Source organism: Haliotis cracherodii, unplaced genomic scaffold (assembly GCF_022045235.1).
Source record: "Haliotis cracherodii isolate W230 unplaced genomic scaffold, xgHalCrac1.p SCAF_3, whole genome shotgun sequence".
In the NCBI taxonomy this organism is placed as follows: Eukaryota; Metazoa; Mollusca; class Gastropoda; order Lepetellida; family Haliotidae; genus Haliotis; species Haliotis cracherodii.
The window spans coordinates 75202135-75223973 of NW_027266286.1; the positions used below are offsets into that span (position 1 = coordinate 75202135).

General features: G+C 44.9%; 1 protein-coding gene across 1 annotated transcript; it reads right to left on the reverse strand.

The window, feature by feature from the left end:
• Positions 1 to 1982: 1982 nt before the first annotated feature.
• LOC139474014 (transient receptor potential cation channel subfamily V member 1-like) lies at positions 1983 to 21538 on the reverse strand. Its single transcript, XM_071256871.1, has 15 exons — positions 21185 to 21538; positions 17866 to 18019; positions 15555 to 15850; positions 14751 to 14891; positions 13729 to 13973; positions 13475 to 13559; positions 12163 to 12336; positions 11868 to 11941; positions 10993 to 11175; positions 10622 to 10795; positions 9799 to 9954; positions 5296 to 5382; positions 4275 to 4458; positions 3644 to 3843; positions 1983 to 3243 (listed from the first exon to the last, which is right to left on the reverse strand). Exons 2-15 carry the CDS (start codon positions 17915 to 17917, stop codon positions 3168 to 3170), a joined length of 2127 nt encoding a protein of 708 aa, XP_071112972.1. The 5' UTR covers positions 17918 to 18019; positions 21185 to 21538; the 3' UTR covers positions 1983 to 3167.
• Between the last annotated feature and the right edge of the window lie 301 nt (positions 21539 to 21839).

Below are 21839 nucleotides of genomic sequence, written 5' to 3' on the forward strand. Positions count from 1 at the left end.
ATGTGGTATCGAACGGGAACGGGTATTTGTACGTAGATATTCTGATGAGCTTAACCAATTACTGATCTTTACCGGGTACAGCCGACTATTTGTATTAAGGTCAGGTGAGGTGAAATGGGATTGAACATAGCGACGTACATGCACGTGTGTGTGTGTGTGTGTGTGGCTGCGTGCGTGTGTTTGTGGCTGCGTGCGTGTGTGTGTGGCTGCTTGTACTAGTCCGGACAGTTGCCGCTTTCATAGTGCCAGCCAACCGAAATTCCTTGCCGCAATTTAACATGAATACCCCACTCAGACACGGTATACCGACTCCGAGCCGACGAGTCCTTGTTTTAGTCCCTTCATGCCGGGCACCAGGCAGGGTAACAACAAGTACCATCTTTTACCGTCTTATGGTATGATGCGTTTTAAGGTTAAATAAAGCAATGACAGCACGGTCACTGGAGTGTTTCAGCAGTGTGTGTCCCTCTGGGCTCGGGTGTTTCAGTAGTGTGTGTCCCTCGGGGCTGAGGTGTTTCAGTAGTGTGTGTCTCTTGGGACTGGGGTGTTTCAGTAGTGTGTGTCCCTCGGGGCTGGGGTGTCTCAGTAGTGTGTGTCCCTCGGGACTGGGGTGTTTCAGTAGTGTGTGTCTCTCGGGGCTGGGGTGTTTCAGTAGTGTGTGTACCTCGGGACTGGGGTGTTTCAGTAGTGTGTGGCCCTCGGGGCTGAGGTGTTTCAGTAGTGTGTGTCTCTCGGGACTGGGGTGTTTCAGTAGTGTGTGTCTCTCGGGGCTGGGGTGTTTCAGCAGTGTGTGTCTCTTGGGGCTGGGGTGTTTCAGTAGTGTGTGTCCCTCGGGGCTGGGGTGTCTCAGTAGTGTGTGTCCCTCGGGACTGGGGTGTTTCAGTAGTGTGTGTCTCTTGGGGCTGGGGTGTTTCAGTAGTGTGTGTCTCTCGGGACTGGGGTGTTTCAGTAGTGTGTGTCCCTCGGGACTGGGGTGTTTCAGTAGTGTGAGTCTTTCGGGGCTGAGGTGTTTCAGTAGTGTGTGTCCCTCGGGACTGGGGTGTTTCAGTAGTGTGTGTCCCTCGGGACTGGGGTGTTTCAGTAGTGTGTGTCTCTCGGGACTGGGGTGTTTCAGTAGTGTGTGTCTCTCGGGACTGGGGTGTTTCAGTAGTGTGTGTCTCTTGGGGCTGGGGTGTTTCAGTAGTGTGTGTCTCTCGGGACTGGGGTGTTTCAGTAGTGTGTGTCTCTCGGGGCTGGGGTGTTTCAGTAGTGTGTGTCTCTCGGGGCTGGGGTGTTTCAGTAGTGTGTGTGTCTCGGGGCTGGGGTGTTTCAGTAGTGTGTGTCTCGGGGCTGGGGTGTTTCAGTAGTGTGTGTCTCTCGGGGCTGGGGTGTTTCAGTAGTGTGTGTCCCTCGGGACTGGGGTGTTTCAGTAGTGTGTGTCCCTCGGGGCTGGGGTGTTTCAGTAGTGTGTGTCCATCTGGGCTGGGGTGTTTCAATAGTGTCTATCCCTCCATCTTGGCAAGTTGACCAAGTTTAGTTTCTAAAGACGGGGTAGTCTCCCCTTAAGCACAGTAGGTGTTGCAATGATGATATTCAGTAGGGATAGGATTTATGGATGAACTCGGTGTAGGTTCTAACACCGTTATCAAGCAAGTGGTGTTAGAATCCACACCGAAACGTCGCTCCTAATTGTAATAAAAAAGTTGTCATCCATAAATCCTATCATTACTTAGTACTCCAACTTCTATCAAAGAAGAAAATAATATGATATTCAAAGCGATAAAAGCGGGATGAATTTAGAGGCTGTACAGTTTTTAAACCACGACATTCAAAAGTCCGTCGGCACACGGTTTATTTTGCAGATCAGTGAATGCCATCCTGTTAGCAAACCCCCTGCATAGGCCCGCACAGCATAGGCATAACACAGGAAATCCTGATTTTATGGACGCTTCTGTCACTGCCTGTCGTTGGTTTAAAACAAGACGACTCTGAAATACCGTGTATACAACTTTATTTATCAGTTCGTGGGTACATGTATAGGTGCAGTTGGAGAAAACGGCAATCAGTTTCAGGGATTATATGGTTGTAGGATAAATGTTATGTTGTAACTTATGAACTTTTGAGAAGACAAATATGGGGTGTGTGTGTTGTTGATTGGGTCATGGATGGCGGCTGGTGTCTGTTCATGTACGCACAGTTGTGTTGTGTTGCCGTGTCACGGAGAGGATACACACTCACGTGTAGTCACGTGCAGCAATAAAGATCCAACAAAGTACAAGATGTAAAGATGTTTGTGATGGTCGTATATCTCTATGACGTCACGACGATGGGCGTAAGTGGGCTTTGTGGATTGTCTTCCCTTTGGACCAGACAGTCTCACAATTAACACACGACTGGTCAGATGAGATCAGACATTCCTCTCTCATGAGACAAACCACGCGAGAAGCCTGAATCTTGCTGTACAGTATGTATATCCATGCACGTGAGACAGTCCTTGAAGTCGAGACGTATACCAGTCCCCGCTATACCGCTCTATCAGTGTAAGCACGTGTCATGTGCTGATGGGGGTGATAGTTGCTCAAAAATACCGCGTTGACGACGGTGATAACGACGATCGTGATGATGATGATCTTGACGATGACGGTGATGGTGATGGGGATGCTGGTGGTGAGGATGATGGTGGTAATGATGGTAACGACAATGGTGGTGATGACAATGGAGTGAGTGAGTTTGATTTTACACCGCTTGTAGCAATATCCCAGCAATGTTACGGCGGGGGACTCCAGAAATGGGCTTCACACATTGTACCCATGTCGGGTATCGAACCCGGGTCTTCGGCGTGACGAGCGAACGCTTTAACCACTGGGCTACCCCATCGCCCCGAAGACAATGGAGATGATGGTAGTGATGATGATGTTGACGACAGTGGTTATGACAGCGGTGACGATGGTGATGTCAATGGTAGTGACGACGATGTAGATGATGATTGTGATGATGATAGCGATGACGATGGTGGTAATGACAGTGATGACGATAACGTGACGACGATGATGATGACAGAGGTGACGACGATGGTGATGACGATGGTGATGACGATATTGATGACGTCCCTGGGTCGATGCAGGATCTGCATGTGTGACAAGGAGTTACTGAGACACATCAGTTACATTCTAGGTCACTACTTGGTGTCATGTCGTCCCGTCCTTCCGGGCCGTTCTTAGCTTGTCACGTGATTCTGAATTTACCAGGTGCTCCAGATACTCTCTGAAACATGACGACACGAACGTGATGTTCTTTATGAAACATTGCCACAAAAGCGTGATGTACTCTCTGAAACATATCCAAAAACACGTGACGTACTCTTTGAAACATTGCTACAATAACGTGATGTACTCTTTGAAACATTACCACAATAACGTGATGTACTCTTTGAAACATTGCCACAATAACGTGATGTACTCTTTGAAACATTGCCACAATAACGTGATGTACTCTTTGAAACATTGCCACAATAACGTGATGTACTCTTTGAAACATTGCCACAATAACGTGATGTACTCTTGAAACATTGCCACAATAACGTGATGTACTCTCTGAAACATGGCCACAATAACATATATCCAGTCGCACCTATTTACTCGGGCCATATAGAAAATTCACTCACTGGATGAGCACGAGGCTGTTCTCCTGTCTGGCGAGTCTGGACTGGATGGTCAGAAGGGTCATCCTGTTGGAGTCCAGATGATCCCACAGGTCCCGGATGTTCTTGTTCATCTGACTCAGCTCCGGGCCGTCCCAGCGTTTGAGGATGTCACGTGGGTTATTTATCTCCTCCATCTCTATGTACGTCTTGAACCTGCTGCTCTGAAACACGGACACGTGGCAGTGGATGTAGGTACGCCCTGAGTAGGGGATCCACGGACCGACCCTACCGACATATATACTGTTGAGTTCGACTCTGCTGATAACCCACCTTGCAGACATATATACTGTTGAGTTCGACTCTGCTGATAACCTACCATGCCGACATATATACTGTTGAGTTCGACTCTGCTGATAACCCACCTTGCCGACATATATACTGTTGAGTTCGACTCTGCTGATAACCCACCTTGCCGACATATATACTGTTGAGTTCGACTCTGCTGATAACCTACCATGCCGACATATATACTGTTGAGTTCGACTCTGCTGATAACCCACCTTGCCGACATATATACTGTTGAGTTCGACTCTGCTGATAACCTACCATGCCGACATATATATTGTTGAGTTCGACTCTGGTGATAACCCACCTTGCCGACATATATACTGTTGAGTTCGACTCTGCTGATGATCCACGCCCTATTGAGCTCCAGCCCACGCTGTGCGTCTCTCTGTACGTAGTGGTAGGTGTCGCTGAGCTGGGCGATGAGGATGCTGAGGAGTACCACGCAGCAGAAGAATAGGAAAGTCACCATCAGGAATGTGCTCATCGGCCTGAAGACGACGACAGTGATGATAGAGTGAAAGACAAACAATTGTGGTGTCCAAGTATAACGATGATGGTGACGTAATTGGGCAGCTATACAATGATAAAGAAGTTTGGATATTAGCGAAGTTAAATTGTCATGACAGCTTAACTATGGTATAATATAAAAAAATCGGATGTTCCCCTCTTTGATGGGTACTGGTACATCATATAGGCTGAGGTATCATTGACGACATATTGCAGGAAATCATCATCTGCTGGTAGGTTTGTTATCGCTGTCTTGACTGTTTAACATTTACACGGAACTGGCAAATAACCTCTCATGCTGCCACCGAATTAAACCAAACTGTTATCACATAGTTGTAACTACTTGTCAATCATAATCTGCACTTTAGTTTTAAAACCCTCAATTTTAATTTTTCTAAGATATTGACTTCTATAATATATTGATATTGGTTGGGGTTGGGAAGAACGTGCTTTCTTTAAAATACGACCTTTCTGGGCGATGAGTTTCCTGTAATTTACTGTATTATATTATGCAGATCTCTCTATACTATTGCACAGTCAGGATATTTCTGTGATGGAAAGGGGGCACGCGTGGCCCAGTCGTCTAAGGCGCCACAGTTCGCAACCTATGATTGTTGGTTCGAATCCCGGTTTGCCCCGATAATGTTTCTAGGTTTGTCAGCACCATACCCGTGCTCGTGGGTTTCACCGAAGTGGTGAAGTGCATCATTGACACGCCGTGATAGAACTGGAATACTGTTAAACCAAACTCACTCACTCACTCACTCACTCACTCACTCACTCACTCACTGTGATGGAAAAAGTAATTGTTCACATACGGGTATCCTCCCTCGCCTGCATACTCCACTACAGCGTATGCCTCTATCAGTGTCCGTACACCGACAAACATGACATTCCAGTAGTTGCTGAAAAACACGAGGAAAACACGTGTAGTAGCTGAAAAGTGGCAGTCGTGGCTCCCCTGAACCCCTGAACATAAGGATATCAGACAGCAGCTGCTGAAACATGAAAAACATATCTTCCCTGTAGTAAATATAGTAACCATATCAACCCCGTAGATGCTGAAACATGGTATCTAAATCTACCCCTAGATGCTTGTTAGATCAGGGTTAGAATTGGTCTTCAGCAACCCATAGCATCTAACGGGATCGGTGGTCAGGCTCGCTGACTTTGTTGATGCATGTCATCGTGATATCAACCACAGGATATCAACCACAGGATTGCCTGGTCCAGACTCGATTCTTTACAGACCACCGTCATATAGATGGAATATTGCCGAGAGCGGCGTGAAACAACAAACAAACACACAAACAACAAGAAACCTGGAAACTACCCTGTAGATGCTGAAACATGTAAACCATAGCTACCCGTTAGATGCTGAAACATGGAATCTATAGCTACCCTGTAGATGCTGAAACATGTAAACCATAGCTACCCGTTAGATGCTGAAACATGGAATCTATAGCTACCCTGTAGATGCTGAAACATGTAAACCATAGCTACCCGTTAGATGCTGAAACATGGAATCTATAGCTACCCTGTAGATGCTGAAACATGTAAACCATAGCTACCCGTTAGATGCTGAAACATGGAATCTATAGCTACCCTGTAGATGCTGAAACATGTAAACCATAGCTACCCGTTAGATGCTGAAACATGGAATCTATAGCTACCCTGTAGATGCTGAAACATGTAAACCATAGCTACCCGTTAGATGCTGAAACATGGAATCTATAGCTACCCTGTAGATGCTGAAACATGTAAACCATAGCTACCCGTTAGATGCTGAAACATGGAATCTATAGCTACCCTGTAGATGCTGAAACATGTAAACCATAGCTACCCGTTAGATGCTGAAACATGGAATCTATAGCTACCCTGTAGATGCTGAAACATGTAAACCATAGCTACCCGTTAGATGCTGAAACATGGAATCTATAGCTACCCTGTAGATGCTGAAACATGTAAACCATAGCTACCCGTTAGATGCTGAAACATGGAATCTATAGCTACCCTGTAGATGCTGAAACATGTAAACCATAGCTACCCGTTAGATGCTGAAACATGGAATCTATAGCTACCCTGTAGATGCTGAAACATGTAAACCATAGCTACCCGTTAGATGCTGAAACATGGAATCTATAGCTACCCTGTAGATGCTGAAACATGTAAACCATAGCTACCCGTTAGATGCTGAAACATGGAATCTATAGCTACCCTGTAGATGCTGAAACATGTAAACCATAGCTACCCGTTAGATGCTGAAACATGGAATCTATAGCTACCCTGTAGATGCTGAAACATGTAAACCATAGCTACCCGTTAGATGCTGAAACATGGAATCTATAGCTACCCTGTAGATGCTGAAACATGTAAACCATAGCTACCCGTTAGATGCTGAAACATGGAATCTATAGCTACCCTGTAGATGCTGAAACATGTAAACCATAGCTACCCGTTAGATGCTGAAACATGGAATCTATAGCTACCCTGTAGATGCTGAAACATGTAAACCATAGCTACCCGTTAGATGCTGAAACATGGAATCTATAGCTACCCTGTAGATGCTGAAACATGTAAACCATAGCTACCCGTTAGATGCTGAAACATGGAATCTATAGCTACCCTGTAGATGCTGAAACATGTAAACCATAGCTACCCGTTAGATGCTGAAACATGGAATCTATAGCTACCCTGTAGATGCTGAAACATGTAAACCATAGCTACCCGTTAGATGCTGAAACATGGAATCTATAGCTACCCTGTAGATGCTGAAACATGTAAACCATAGCTACCCGTTAGATGCTGAAACATGGAATCTATAGCTACCCTGTAGATGCTGAAACATGTAAACCATAGCTACCCGTTAGATGCTGAAACATGGAATCTATAGCTACCCTGTAGATGCTGAAACATGTAAACCATAGCTACCCGTTAGATGCTGAAACATGGAATCTATAGCTACCCTGTAGATGCTGAAACATGTAAACCATAGCTACCCGTTAGATGCTGAAACATGGAATCTATAGCTACCCTGTAGATGCTGAAACATGTAAACCATAGCTACCCGTTAGATGCTGAAACATGGAATCTATAGCTACCCTGTAGATGCTGAAACATGTAAACCATAGCTACCCGTTAGATGCTGAAACATGGAATCTATAGCTACCCTGTAGATGCTGAAACATGTAAACCATAGCTACCCGTTAGATGCTGAAACATGGAATCTATAGCTACCCTGTAGATGCTGAAACATGTAAACCATAGCTACCCGTTAGATGCTGAAACATGGAATCTATAGCTACCCTGTAGATGCTGAAACATGTAAACCATAGCTACCCGTTAGATGCTGAAACATGGAATCTATAGCTACCCTGTAGATGCTGAAACATGTAAACCATAGCTACCCGTTAGATGCTGAAACATGGAATCTATAGCTACCCTGTAGATGCTGAAACATGTAAACCATAGCTACCCGTTAGATGCTGAAACATGGAATCTATAGCTACCCTGTAGATGCTGAAACATGTAAACCATAGCTACCCGTTAGATGCTGAAACATGGAATCTATAGCTACCCTGTAGATGCTGAAACATGTAAACCATAGCTACCCGTTAGATGCTGAAACATGGAATCTATAGCTACCCTGTAGATGCTGAAACATGTAAACCATAGCTACCCGTTAGATGCTGAAACATGGAATCTATAGCTACCCTGTAGATGCTGAAACATGTAAACCATAGCTACCCGTTAGATGCTGAAACATGGAATCTATAGCTACCCTGTAGATGCTGAAACATGTAAACCATAGCTACCCGTTAGATGCTGAAACATGGAATCTATAGCTACCCTGTAGATGCTGAAACATGTAAACCATAGCTACCCGTTAGATGCTGAAACATGGAATCTATAGCTACCCTGTAGATGCTGAAACATGTAAACCATAGCTACCCGTTAGATGCTGAAACATGGAATCTATAGCTACCCTGTAGATGCTGAAACATGTAAACCATAGCTACCCGTTAGATGCTGAAACATGGAATCTATAGCTACCCTGTAGATGCTGAAACATGTAAACCATAGCTACCCGTTAGATGCTGAAACATGGAATCTATAGCTACCCTGTAGATGCTGAAACATGTAAACCATAGCTACCCGTTAGATGCTGAAACATGGAATCTATAGCTACCCTGTAGATGCTGAAACATGTAAACCATAGCTACCCGTTAGATGCTGAAACATGGAATCTATAGCTACCCTGTAGATGCTGAAACATGTAAACCATAGCTACCCGTTAGATGCTGAAACATGGAATCTATAGCTACCCTGTAGATGCTGAAACATGTAAACCATAGCTACCCGTTAGATGCTGAAACATGGAATCTATAGCTACCCTGTAGATGCTGAAACATGTAAACCATAGCTACCCGTTAGATGCTGAAACATGGAATCTATAGCTACCCTGTAGATGCTGAAACATGTAAACCATAGCTACCCGTTAGATGCTGAAACATGGAATCTATAGCTACCCTGTAGATGCTGAAACATGTAAACCATAGCTACCCGTTAGATGCTGAAACATGGAATCTATAGCTACCCTGTAGATGCTGAAACATGTAAACCATAGCTACCCGTTAGATGCTGAAACATGGAATCTATAGCTACCCTGTAGATGCTGAAACATGTAAACCATAGCTACCCGTTAGATGCTGAAACATGGAATCTATAGCTACCCTGTAGATGCTGAAACATGTAAACCATAGCTACCCGTTAGATGCTGAAACATGGAATCTATAGCTACCCTGTAGATGCTGAAACATGGAAACCATAGCTACCCTTTAGATGCTGAAACATGGAATCTATAGCTACCCTGTAGATGCTGAAACATGGAAACCATAGCTACCCGTTAGATGCTGAAACATGGAATCTATAGCTACCCTGTAGATGCTGAAACATGGAAACCATAGCTACCCGTTAGAAATTGAAACATGGAATCTATAGATACCCTGTAAATGCTGAAACATGGAATCTATAGCTACCCTGTAGATGCTGAAACATGGAAACCATAGTTACCCTGTAGATGCTGAAATATGGAATTTATAGCTACCCTGTAGATGCTGAAACATGAAAACCATAGCTAACCTTTAGATGTTGAAACATTGAATCTATAGCTACCCTGTAGATGGTGAAACATGGAAACCATAGTCAGGGAACCTATTGCTATTGGATGATCTGTTGCATTGCAGTTCAATAACTCTCGCCAACACATACGTCTGTGGTGTGTTATGTATATAGTGCTACAGAAATATCAAACTACCCACCTGGTTTCGTTATGCACGGTCAGGGCGTTCTCTCCCTTGAGTGCCAAGGTGAAGGACCCGGTGAAAGCAAGGAGGATGACGAGGAAGAACAGGATGAACTGGAGGATGTCCCTGCTGATGATGCGCCACAGGATCAGGGCGTAGGCTCCCGTCCGCCTGCAGGGAAATGGCCATCTATCAGTTACCTGAACACCTGGTGTTATCTTGCAGTTACCTGAACACCTGGTGTTATCTCGCAGTTACCTGAACACCTGGTGTTATCTTTCAGTTACATGAACACCTCGTGTTATCTCGCAGTTACCTGAAGACCTGGTGTTATCTCGCAGTTACCTGAACAGCTGGTGTTATCTATCAGTTACCTGAACACCTGGTGTTATCTTGCAGTTATCTGAACAGCTGGTCTTATCTTGCAGTTACATGAACACCTGGTGTTATCTCGCAGTTACCTGAACACCTGGTGTTATATATCAGTTACCTGAACACCTGGTGTTATCTTGCAGTTACCTGAACACCTGGTGTTATCACGCAGTTACCTGAACACCTGGTGTTATCTATCAGTTACCTGAACACCTGGTGTTATCTATCAGTTACCTGAACACCTGGTGTTATCTCGCAGTTACCTGAACACCTGGTGTTATCTTGCAGTTACCTGAACACCTGGTGTTATCTATCAGTTACATGAACACCTGGTGTTATCTCGCAGTTACCTGAACACCTGGTGTTATCTATCAGTTACCTGAACACCTGGTGTTATCTATCAGTTACCTGAACACCTGGTGTTATCTCGCAGTTACCTGAACACCTGGTGTTATCTTGCAGTTACCTGAAGACAGCGGCATACTTGAACATCCTGAGCGTCCACAGCAGATAGCCCATTGAGAAGACGTGCCACTGCTCCTGTCTGTGGGTGAAGCGGAGCGGGATCACCATCAGCAGCAGGAAGGAGGACGACAGGTCGATCCAGTTAAACTTATCCCTCCAGTAGTCTCCTCGATGTCTAGAACATGTCATATATCGCACACTAGACATCTTGTCAGAAGTAATATTACTGTGTCATTGTTTGAAGAAAGGTGTAAAACAGTTGTTAATATTTTGTTGTGGTAAAACGGCGTTACTGTGTTATCAGTGTAACTGTGTCTAGCCCTGTGTATGTATTACTGCGCATGTCCACACACTGTGGGAGGACAGACCTACCTCCGCATTTGGTTCAGCTCCAACACCAGGGTGGCGAGGACGAGGACGGCCCCAACGCATTCCGCCGACCCCCGGGCGATCTGCAGGGGGTCCGAGTATAAGGCGGGGTCAGAGGTCAGGGTGGATACAGCCACGGAGAAGGTCAAACACAGCAGCGTGACGCAGAACAGCAGACAGTTCAGTCTGTTGGGAAGTCAAACACGCTACGTTTTATTACAGACTAGTCAAACACGTTACGTCATATTGTAACGAAGTCAAACATAATACGTCAAACTGATGACAAGTCAAACACGTTACATCATACTGAAGAGAAGTCAAACACGATACGTCATATTGAAGAGATGTCAAACACGCTACGTCATATTGTAGAGATGTCAATCACGCTACGTCATTTTGTAGAGAGGCCAAACGCGCCACGTTATATTGTAGAGATGTCAAACAAGCTACGTCATTTTGTAGAGAGGTCAAACACGCTACGTTATATTGTAGATAAGTCAAACACGCTTCGGCACACTGCAGACAAGTCAAACACGTTACGTCTTACTGTAGTGAAGTCAAGACGATACATCATATTTTAGAGAAGCTAAACACGCTATGTCACGCTGCAGCATACAGAGTACACTGACCGGACTAGTACAAGCTGTCACACCAACATACACACACCAACACACACCAACACACACACCAACACACACACACACACACACACACACACACACACACACACACACGCACGCACGCACGCACGCACGCACGCACGCACGCACGCACGCACGCACGCACGCACGCACGTCGCTATAATCTGGGCGCGACGTTTAATTCCATTCCATATAACCTTACCCCGATAATACATAAAATATGAAATATACCCTTACTCGAATCTAAGTCTGGCGTATTTCTTCCACTTCCGGCGTATTAGGAGACGGACGACGTCATGGAATACAAGCGACTGCAACACAACACGACAACACATTCAATCGTTGATGAGTCAGCAAGTTTTCGGACAGAGTTGCCGGACAATGGGTGCACGGACACTAGAGACAACAGATTGTTTCCAGGCCATCGATACGTAAGTTTTCGGATTAACATAGCTGAGATTTAAATATTGGAACCGGTCTTTCTTTGTTGTCTGAGAGCACGACGCATCCATATCCGTCATTTCTGGCTTACCTTAAGACCTCGCTGTGAGATCAGATGGAGACAGGACTTGTCGTGGGATTCAAACTCGGGGTGGGATGGGGAGCGCCCTTTTGCATCTACTTCCAGCACGTGATAGAACACCCTCACGTGACCACTGTCACCAAGACGGTCCATCATGGCGTCTAGGACGCCCAGTGCCGCATGCTGTAATACAAATATATATAATATCTGTGGAATGTAATTCATTTACTGAAACCGAGGAGATTCTATCACACGGTGTCGAGGTTATTATATAATGAGCCATACACCAGACGGAAACACCCTAGAATCTATCTGCATTGATACCCGTCATCTGTACCTGCACTGATACCCATCTACCCGTATAACGTCATCTGTACCTGCACCTAGGGCTATCTACCCGTATAACGTCATCTGTACCTGCACTTCTACCAACCTGCCTGTATAACGTCATCTGTAACTGCACCTAGGGCTATCTACCCGTATAACGTCATCTGTACCTGCACTTCTACCAACCTGCCTGTATAACGTCATCTGTACCTGCACCTAGGGCTATCTACCCGTATAACGTCATCTGTACCTGCACTTCTACCAACCTGCCTGTATAACGTCATCTGTAACTGCACCTAGGGCTATCTACCCGTATAACGTCATCTGTACCGGCACTTCTACCAACCTGCCTGTATAACGTCATCTGTACCTGCACCTAGGGCTATCTACCCGTATAACGTCATCTGTACCTGCACTTCTACCAACCTGCCTGTATAACGTCATCTGTACCTGCACCTAGGGCTATCTACCCGTATAACGTCATCTGTACCTGCACTTCTACCAACCTGCCTGTATAACGTCATCTGTAACTGCACCTAGGGCTATCTACCCGTATAACGTCATCTGTACCTGCACTAATACCAATCTGCCTGTATAACGTCATCTGTAACTGCACCTAGGGCTATCTACCTGTATAACGTCATCTGTAACTGCACCTAGGGCTATCTACCTGTATAACGTCATCTGTACCTGCACTTATACCAACCTGTCTGTATAACGTCATCTGTACCTGCACTTACATCCACCTACCTGTATAACGTCATCTGTACCTGCACTTATACCAACCTGTCTGTATAACGTCATCTGTACCTGCAATTTGTTCCATCTACCTGTATAACGTCATCTGTACCTGCACTTACATCCACATATCTGTATAACGTCATCTGTACCTGCAATTTGTTCCATCTACCAGTATAACGTCATATGTACCTGCACTTAGTTACGTCACCCGTATACACGGTGATCTGTAAGATAATGCGTCAAAGACCATTACCTGCATGTTGTTGTTTATGAGATCATGTAGACTGCACTCGGCGGCCGATCCGGCATCCTCGGTAGCCACAAACAGACTCCGTACTCTGAAAACAGACACACCAGGTAAGTAATCGTCCTTGGCATCCGTTACTGAACATAACACACATCTATGCTATGCAACTGATCGTCTGCAGACATTGTCAGTAAACAATGAATCCTTGAAGCCGTACGACCCCATATTTCTACTCGTGTGTCAAGTGACGCTCGACTTACACCGTATGTGGCATGACCGACAGCAACATCGCAGCGATGTCGTCGTTGTTGTTGTTGAGGGCCAGGTGGTAGGGCATGTTGTTGCCCTTGTCTCTGACGTGGGGGAGGGCCTCATTCTCCAGCAGTTTACTACACACCCCCTTGAAGTTCCTCTTGACGGCGTGGTGGAGGGGGGTCTGCCAGGCGCTGTCGCACGTCGACGGGTTGGCGCCGCGGTGCAGAAGGGTGTTCACGAAGATCTGCACCTGGACACGAACTCAACTACAATATAATAGTCTTGAAACATGAGGAATATATTACTCTAAATGTGTATGATGACGCACAACGATGTTTACCTCAGCTTCAGAAGGAAAGTGTGGATGTCAAACAACAGTTTCTACCTTATCTTCTTGTAGGGAAGTGTGTGATGGCGTACAACAGTGTCTACCTTAGCTTCAGTAGGGAAGTGTGAATGTCAAACAACAGTGTCTACCTTAGTTTCTTGCAGGGAAGTGCGGATGTCAAACAACAGTGTCTACCTTATCTTCTTGCAAGGAAATGCGGATGTCAAACAACAGTGTCTACGTTATCTTCTTGCAAGGAAATGCGGATGTCAAACAACAGTGTCTACCTTAGTTTCTTGCAGGGAAGTGTGGATGTCTCACAACAGTGTCTACCTTAGCTTCAGTAGGGAAGTGTGTGATGGCGTACAACAGTGTCTACCTTAGTTTCTTGCAGGGAAGTGTGAATGTCAAACAACAGTGTCTACCTTAGCTTCAGTAGGGAAGTGTGTGATGGCGTACAACAGTGTCTACCTTAGTTTCTTGCAGGGAAGTGTGAATGTCAAACAACAGTGTCTACCTTAGCTTCAGTAGGGAAGTGTGTGATGGCGTACAACAGTGTCTACCTTAGCTTCAGTAGGGAAGTGTGAATGTCAAACAACAGTGTCTACCTTAGCTTCAGTAGGGAAGTGTGTGATGGCGTACAACAGTGTCTACCTTAGCTTCAGTAGGGAAGTGTGAATGTCAAACAACAGTGTCTACCTTAGCTTCAGTAGGGAAGTGTGTGATGGCGTACAACAGCGCTTTCTCCTTGGTTCCATGGTTACTGATCAGGCGGTCTATGATGGTCTCCAACTCAGCCTCTTGTCGTCCTATCAACAGCAGCTGACTCTTGTGTGCGACCTGCAGCATAGAACCCACAGTGACATCATGACCATCTACTGACTCTGTGGCCTCTGACTGTACGATAATAGCAGCATAGAAACCAGAGACATCCTGACCATCGACTACTCATGTGACTTCTGACTGTACGACAATAGCAGCATAGAAACCAGAGACATCCTGATCATCGACTACTCATGTGACTTCTGACTGTACGACAATAGCAGCATAGAAACCAGAGACATCCTGACAGTCTACTGCCTCTATGACCTCTGACTGTACACGAATAGCAACATGGAAGCCAGTGACATCCTGACCATCTACTGACTCTATGACCTCTGACTGTACGACAATAGCAGCATAGAACCCACAGTGACATCCTGACAATCTACTGCCTCTATGACCTCTGACTGTACGATAATAGCAGCATAGAACCCACAGTGACATCCTGACCATCTACTGACTCTGTGACCTCTGACTGTACAACAATAGCAGCATAGAACCCACAGTGACATCCTGACCATCTACTGACTCTGTGACTTCTGACTGTACGATAATAGCAGCATAGAACCCACAGTGACATCCTGACCACCGACTGCCAGTAGTTGTAAATGTTACTGTAGACACGAGGACGTTGTTCAACGTGTACGAGTGTTACTATAGACACAGCACTGACTTAATTACCTCAGTCTGAAAGTCGTCGCCCGTGACGTCCTCTCCGAGCAGGTCCGACAACGACGGCACCGACGTGATGTTTTCACAGGAACGACATCGGCCGTCTTCACATACGTCCACACTGCCCCCGCGGCACGAGTAGCGGGGGATCTTGTTCTTACAGAGGGGGCAGTGCCGGTCTTCCCCCGCGACAGGCGGGTGGGAAGCAGGAGGGGTGACAGGGGGAGGTGTTCCAGGCTGGTCCGTGGGGGACGCTGTGTTACCCTCTTCCTTCTCCCTCTCCGTGTCATCCTCTGGGGTGGTTGCTGAAAACGACAGCACACTAGTGAATAAGTGAGTATGGTTTTACGCCGCTTTTATCCATATTCGAGCAATATTTCGGCGGGTAAAACCAGAAATGGGCTTCACCCATTGTACCCATGTGGGGAGTCGAACCCGGGTCTTCGACGTGACGAAAGAAACGCTTTAATCACTAGGCTACCCCGCCGCCCCCTGAGATAATGAATGAGTGAGGTAGGAAATGATACGTGATTGTCGGTTTTATTACAGCGTTTGTTTGTGTGTGTGTGTGTGGAGAGGAGGGGGGGGGGGGGGGGGGGGGGGGGGCTACATGAAGACGATGATCTGACTTTCAAGTCAAGTGTTTTATTTAGTCTGTAGGTCACAGCGCCATAAACAGTATTGTATACTTAAAACATTGCATCACTACACAAAGTTGAGCATATCATATTTACAAAACGTTCTCGTTGTTCACATGCATAAATAAACCCCGATAGCATTGTCGATTGTTACCAAATATATCCCAACAACATTGTCGATTGTTACCAAATATATCCCAACAACATTGTCGATTGTTACCCAAATATATCCCAACAACATTGTCAATTATTACTAAATATATACCAACAACATTGTCGATTGTTACCAAATATATCCCAATAACATTGTCGATTGTTACTAAAAGTATCCCAACAACATTGTCGATTTTTGCTAAATATATCCCAACAATATTGTCGATTGTCACCAAATATATCCAAACAACATTGTCGATTGTTACTAAAGATATACCAACAACATTGTCGATTGTTACCAAATATATTCTAATAACATTGTCGATTTTTGCTAAATATATCCCAACAACATTGTCGATTGTTACTAAATATATCCCAACAACATTGTCGATTTTTGCTAAATATATCCCAACAACATTGTCGATTGTTACTAAATATATACCAACAACATTGTCGATTTTTGCTAAATATATCCCAACAACATTGTCGATTGTCAACAAATATATATCACAGCACTCACTCACTCTGTGTTACCCGATGTTAGTCCTAGGGCGCTTGAGGCTGAAGGTAATGTTTCTCCCCTGACGACCATGAGGTTTATGTAACTTTCATGTTACAATTACGCCTCCAGCTAGTGGCAACATGTTTCCGCATTTTTATCAGAACTATTTTTTCCTCGTCTATATGATGAATGTTATACTGATTACATTCCCACCAGCCGTTCAGCGGGCGAGTGATAAGGTTGTTTATCTACTAGATTTGTGACACTGTACAAGAATACTTTTAAAATAGATATTTTCGTGATAATAAACAATGATATAACGACAAGAAGTAAGCATGTGTGTTTATTAGCGCAAACAGACGGCGTATATATCTCCATTAACATTGACCTGGGTCACTACTGACAGTAGCTCGGCAACTTAAAATGACATACAGAGTGGTTCAGTGGTGCAGGGTGTATGGACGAATAATGTACAACGCTGAGTGAGTGAGTAAGTGGGTGGGTGGGTTGATGGGTGACAGAGCGAGTGAGTGAGTGAGTGAGTTGGGTCTAATGCCGCTTTGAACAGTATTCCAGTTATATCACGGCGTATCAGCTGGACATGGGAGGAAAGCCAGACATGATGCAGGTCTCAGACGCTTACCACTTTGGTGAAACCCACGAGCGCGGTGCAGACAAACCTAGAAACATATTCAGGGTGGTACCTGGATTCGAACCCGCGATCGTAGGTTTCTGGCATGTCTGTACAGGCAGCTAGACGGCTGATCCAGCCTTGGCCCTGATTAGTGAAATACGTATCGTCATATCCATTACAGGATATGCATCCATCATAACGTTCAACGATCCCACCGATTTTACATCAAGCACCTTGTTTCAGAACCAGTATCAAAGTGTCATACAATATGGAATATATACACACCGGTCTTTCATGTACAACACCAGTAAGTAGTTTGGTAAAACATTAAATTCACATCAATGCTGTGGTTTAATTATTTCAACCTTAACCAAGAAAATCTTTGTTGCTCACCTTTGCCGTTCAGGTCATCCAGGACTATGTCGCCGTGGTCAACGTCGCTCATGTTTAGTTAGGTCCTTGACAGGCACCGGATCAAGCGTCTCTTACACACCGGACAACCCTATACTCCACTTCCTCATTAGACAGGAAGGGTGAAGCCTGTTGCCTGCATAAATAACTCTGTTTTATTGGAGTGTGATTGTAGAGCTACACGCTGTATGTACTACTTCCGTGGTTACTGTACAGATGTACAGTTATAGTACAGCTGTTGAGGACGTAGTAACACAGGTGTGCGTAAGGTAGGAACAGGTGCAGGTCACAAAGTAACAGCTGTAGGTCACATAGTAACAGCTGTCGGTCACATAGTTACACGGGCGTCGGTCACATAGTTACACAGGCGTCGGTCACATAGTAATAGCTGTAGGTCACATAGTAACAGCTGTCGGTCACATAGAAACAGCTGTCGGTCACAAAGTAATAGCTGTCGGTTATATAGTAACACAGGTGTCGGCCATATGCCAACAGCTGTAGGTCACATAGTAACAGCTGTCGGTCACATAGTAACAGCTGTCGGTCATATAGTAACAGCTGTAGGTCACATAGTAACAGCTGCCGGTCACATAGTAACAGCTGTCAGTCATATAGTAACAGCTGTCGGTCACAAAGTAATAGCTGTCGGTTATATAGTAACACACGTGTAGGCCACATGCCAACAGCTGTAGGTCACAAAGTAACGGCTGTCGGTCACATAGTAACAGCTGTAGGTCACATAGTAACAGCCGTCGGTCACATAGTAACAGCTGTAGGTCACATTGTGATAGCTGTCGGTCACATAGTAATAGCTGTAAGTCACATAGGAACAGCTGTAGGTCACATTGTGATAGCTGTCGGTCACATAGTAACAGTTGTAGGTCACGTAGTAACAGCTGTAGGTCCCATAGAAACAGCTGTCAGTCACATAGTAACAGCTGTCGGTCACAAAGTAATAGCTGTCGGTTACATAGTAACAGCTGTAGGTCACATTGTGATAGCTGTCGGTCACGTGGTAATAGCTGTAGGTCACATAGTAACAGCTGTCAGTCACATAGTAACAGCTGTCAGTCACATAGTAACAGCTGTAGGTCACATTGTGATAGCTGTCGGTCGCATAGTAATAGCTGTAGGTCACATAGTAACAGATGTCGGTCACATAGTAACAGCTGTCGGTCACATAGTTACAGCTGTAGGTCACAAAGTAATAGCTGTCGGTTACATAGTAACACAGGTGTCGGCCACATGCCAACAGCTGTAGGTCACATAGTAACAAAGGTGTCGGTCACTTAGTATCAGCTGTAGGTCACATAGTAACAGCTGTAGGTCACATTGTGATAGCTGTCGATCACATAGTAACAGCTGTTGGTCAATAGTAACAGATGTCGGTCACATAGTAACATATGTCGGTCACATAGTAATCGCTGTCGGTCACATAGTAACAGGTGTCGGTCACATAGTAACACAGATGTCGGTCACATCGCTAGGTGTTGTCGACAATGAGTGCTAGGTTGTTGTACGGTAACAGTGCTTTATTGCACCGCTTGTTCTTTGTTTGCCTGGTTCCCAACACACATTGCCAATGATACAGACATCACTGACATACCATTCAACATTCTTTAGAATAGCCGCGTGTGAATAGCTAAGCCAAACTTCATGGCATTAAGTGAATGAGATCGTCAACGTATCTGTATTGAAATAGGGATATGACTGTCTGTCATTGGGTGTAAGCACATGCACAGCACTGCTTCCCCTTAAAAAACCGTTAATCCCCATCTAGAAACATGGATCACCTATACCTAACGAGTGTTCGACAATGACCGCCCTTTAAAATTTTAAATTCTTAACTAATTATTATCCCGCGTTAAAACTGTCTAAATTTGAGTAACATGATACGACGCAAGAGTAGTTCGTCTTCCTTGAAGGAAAGTATGAAGTCGTAGGAATGCAATTAGTATCAGTGTCTCAGCGATAACCAATCATTTATGTAACATTGACTATTATGCCTCGCAAGATACCTTCGTTTCCACGTGTTATCACAAAGTGCCAGGTGAAGCAGGTAGGATATCGAACCTCGTGAAAACTGACTGTACACATGACTAGATTAGCACGTCACTGCAGAATAACTCAACTATGGCCTCATTGTGACAGACACGACCACGACACGAAGGCAGGCGCGAAATTCCGAACTGCATTGCTGTTCACGAAATACTTGCATATTCATTAACAAAGTGTCACTGAAATGACGTCAACCTTTGCGTCCACGGGAGCAACCGCCAGCGCTTGAACAATACAGAAGTGTTAATTCCTTGTGTTTAATTTGGTCTTAAGTAGGAGGAAATCATGGTACATGTCCATAGTGTTGGTTATAACAGTGTTTACTGCCCTGTACATGTCCATAGTGTGGGTTATAACAGTGTTTACTACCCTGGACATGTCAATAGTGTGGGTTATAACAGTGTTTACTACCCTGTACACGTCAATAGTGTGGGTTATAACAGTGTTTACTGCATTGTACATGTCCATTGTGTGGGTTATAAAAGTATTTACTACCCTGCACATGTCCATAGTATGGATAATAACAGTGTTTATTGCATTGTACATGTCCATAGTGTGGGTTATAACAGTGTTTACTGCATTGTACATGTCCATAGTATGGGTTATAACAGTGTTTACCATCTTGTACATGTCCATAGTGTGGGTTATAAAAGTGTTTACTACCTTGTACATGTCCATAGTGTGAGTTATAACAGTGTTTACCATCTGGTACATGTCCATAGTATGGGTTATAACAGTGTTTTCTACCCTGTACATGTCCATAGTGTGGGTTATAACAGTGTTTACTGCTTTGTACATGTCCATAGCGTGGGTTATAACAGTGTTTACTACCTTGTACATGTCCATAGAATGAGTTATAACAGTGTTTACTACCTTGTACATGTCCATAGTGTGAGTTATAACAGTGTTTACCATCTGGTACATGTCCATAGTATGGGTTATAACAGTGTTTTCTACCCTGTACATGTCCATAGTGTGGGTTATAACAGTGTTTACTACCTTGTACATGTCCATAGAATGAGTTATAACAGTGTTTACTACCTTGTACATGTCCATAGTGTGGGTTATAACAGTGTTTTCTCTCTGGTTGATGTCATTAGTGTCACCTGCCTCCGTGGACACCGGGTGTTGGGTTTGTTTCTAAAGTTCTATCAAATACCCCTATGATTCGGCACAAGTCAACGGTGCCAACTCTCGCTACTTCTCGCAAGGAAGAACATCATCATCATCATCATCTACCTACCGGGTTAAGGGCTGCTCCAGAGGCTGGGGGTAACAATCCGGGGCTGTAGAGAACAGCACTGGGAGAATCACGCCAAAGGTCAGAGTTGAGCGCTTCAGTTGGCCACGTGTCTAACAGACTCACGTGGTTCTGCTCTGAGTATCCACTAAGACGACTTTGTTCAGTAACCACGGGGACACAGTGAGGAGTTCCCTGTCGTCCATGCAGCGGCCTCCAGCTGCCGTGAAGCGGGAACCTCAGCGTTCACATCACACCCATCGGCGGGGAGGGGCAGATATGTGAGAAAGCTTGAATAAACACTTGCAGGCCAGCTCGCGGTGTAGACTGTCTGGCTCTCCCTCCGCTCGGTATCCCGGGGCCATACGCCATGACTGAAGCAGTCAGAGCGGTGTAATCAACCCCACATGCAAACACGCACCGCCATCTTACACTGCCTAATGGCAGCTGCAATGATGGGAACACAATTGAAATGTGATGTGATGTGATGTGATGTGATGTTATGTCATGTGTGTTCTTATTACTCCTCTGTTTAAGAGCCGCTGTGTATAAATATGTCCTTTGTTAGACCAATGACAATAGTGTATTGATTGATAATGTTATCTGTTTCTATCTTTGAATATATTTATTGATAACACAATTCGTTGAGAAATATCAG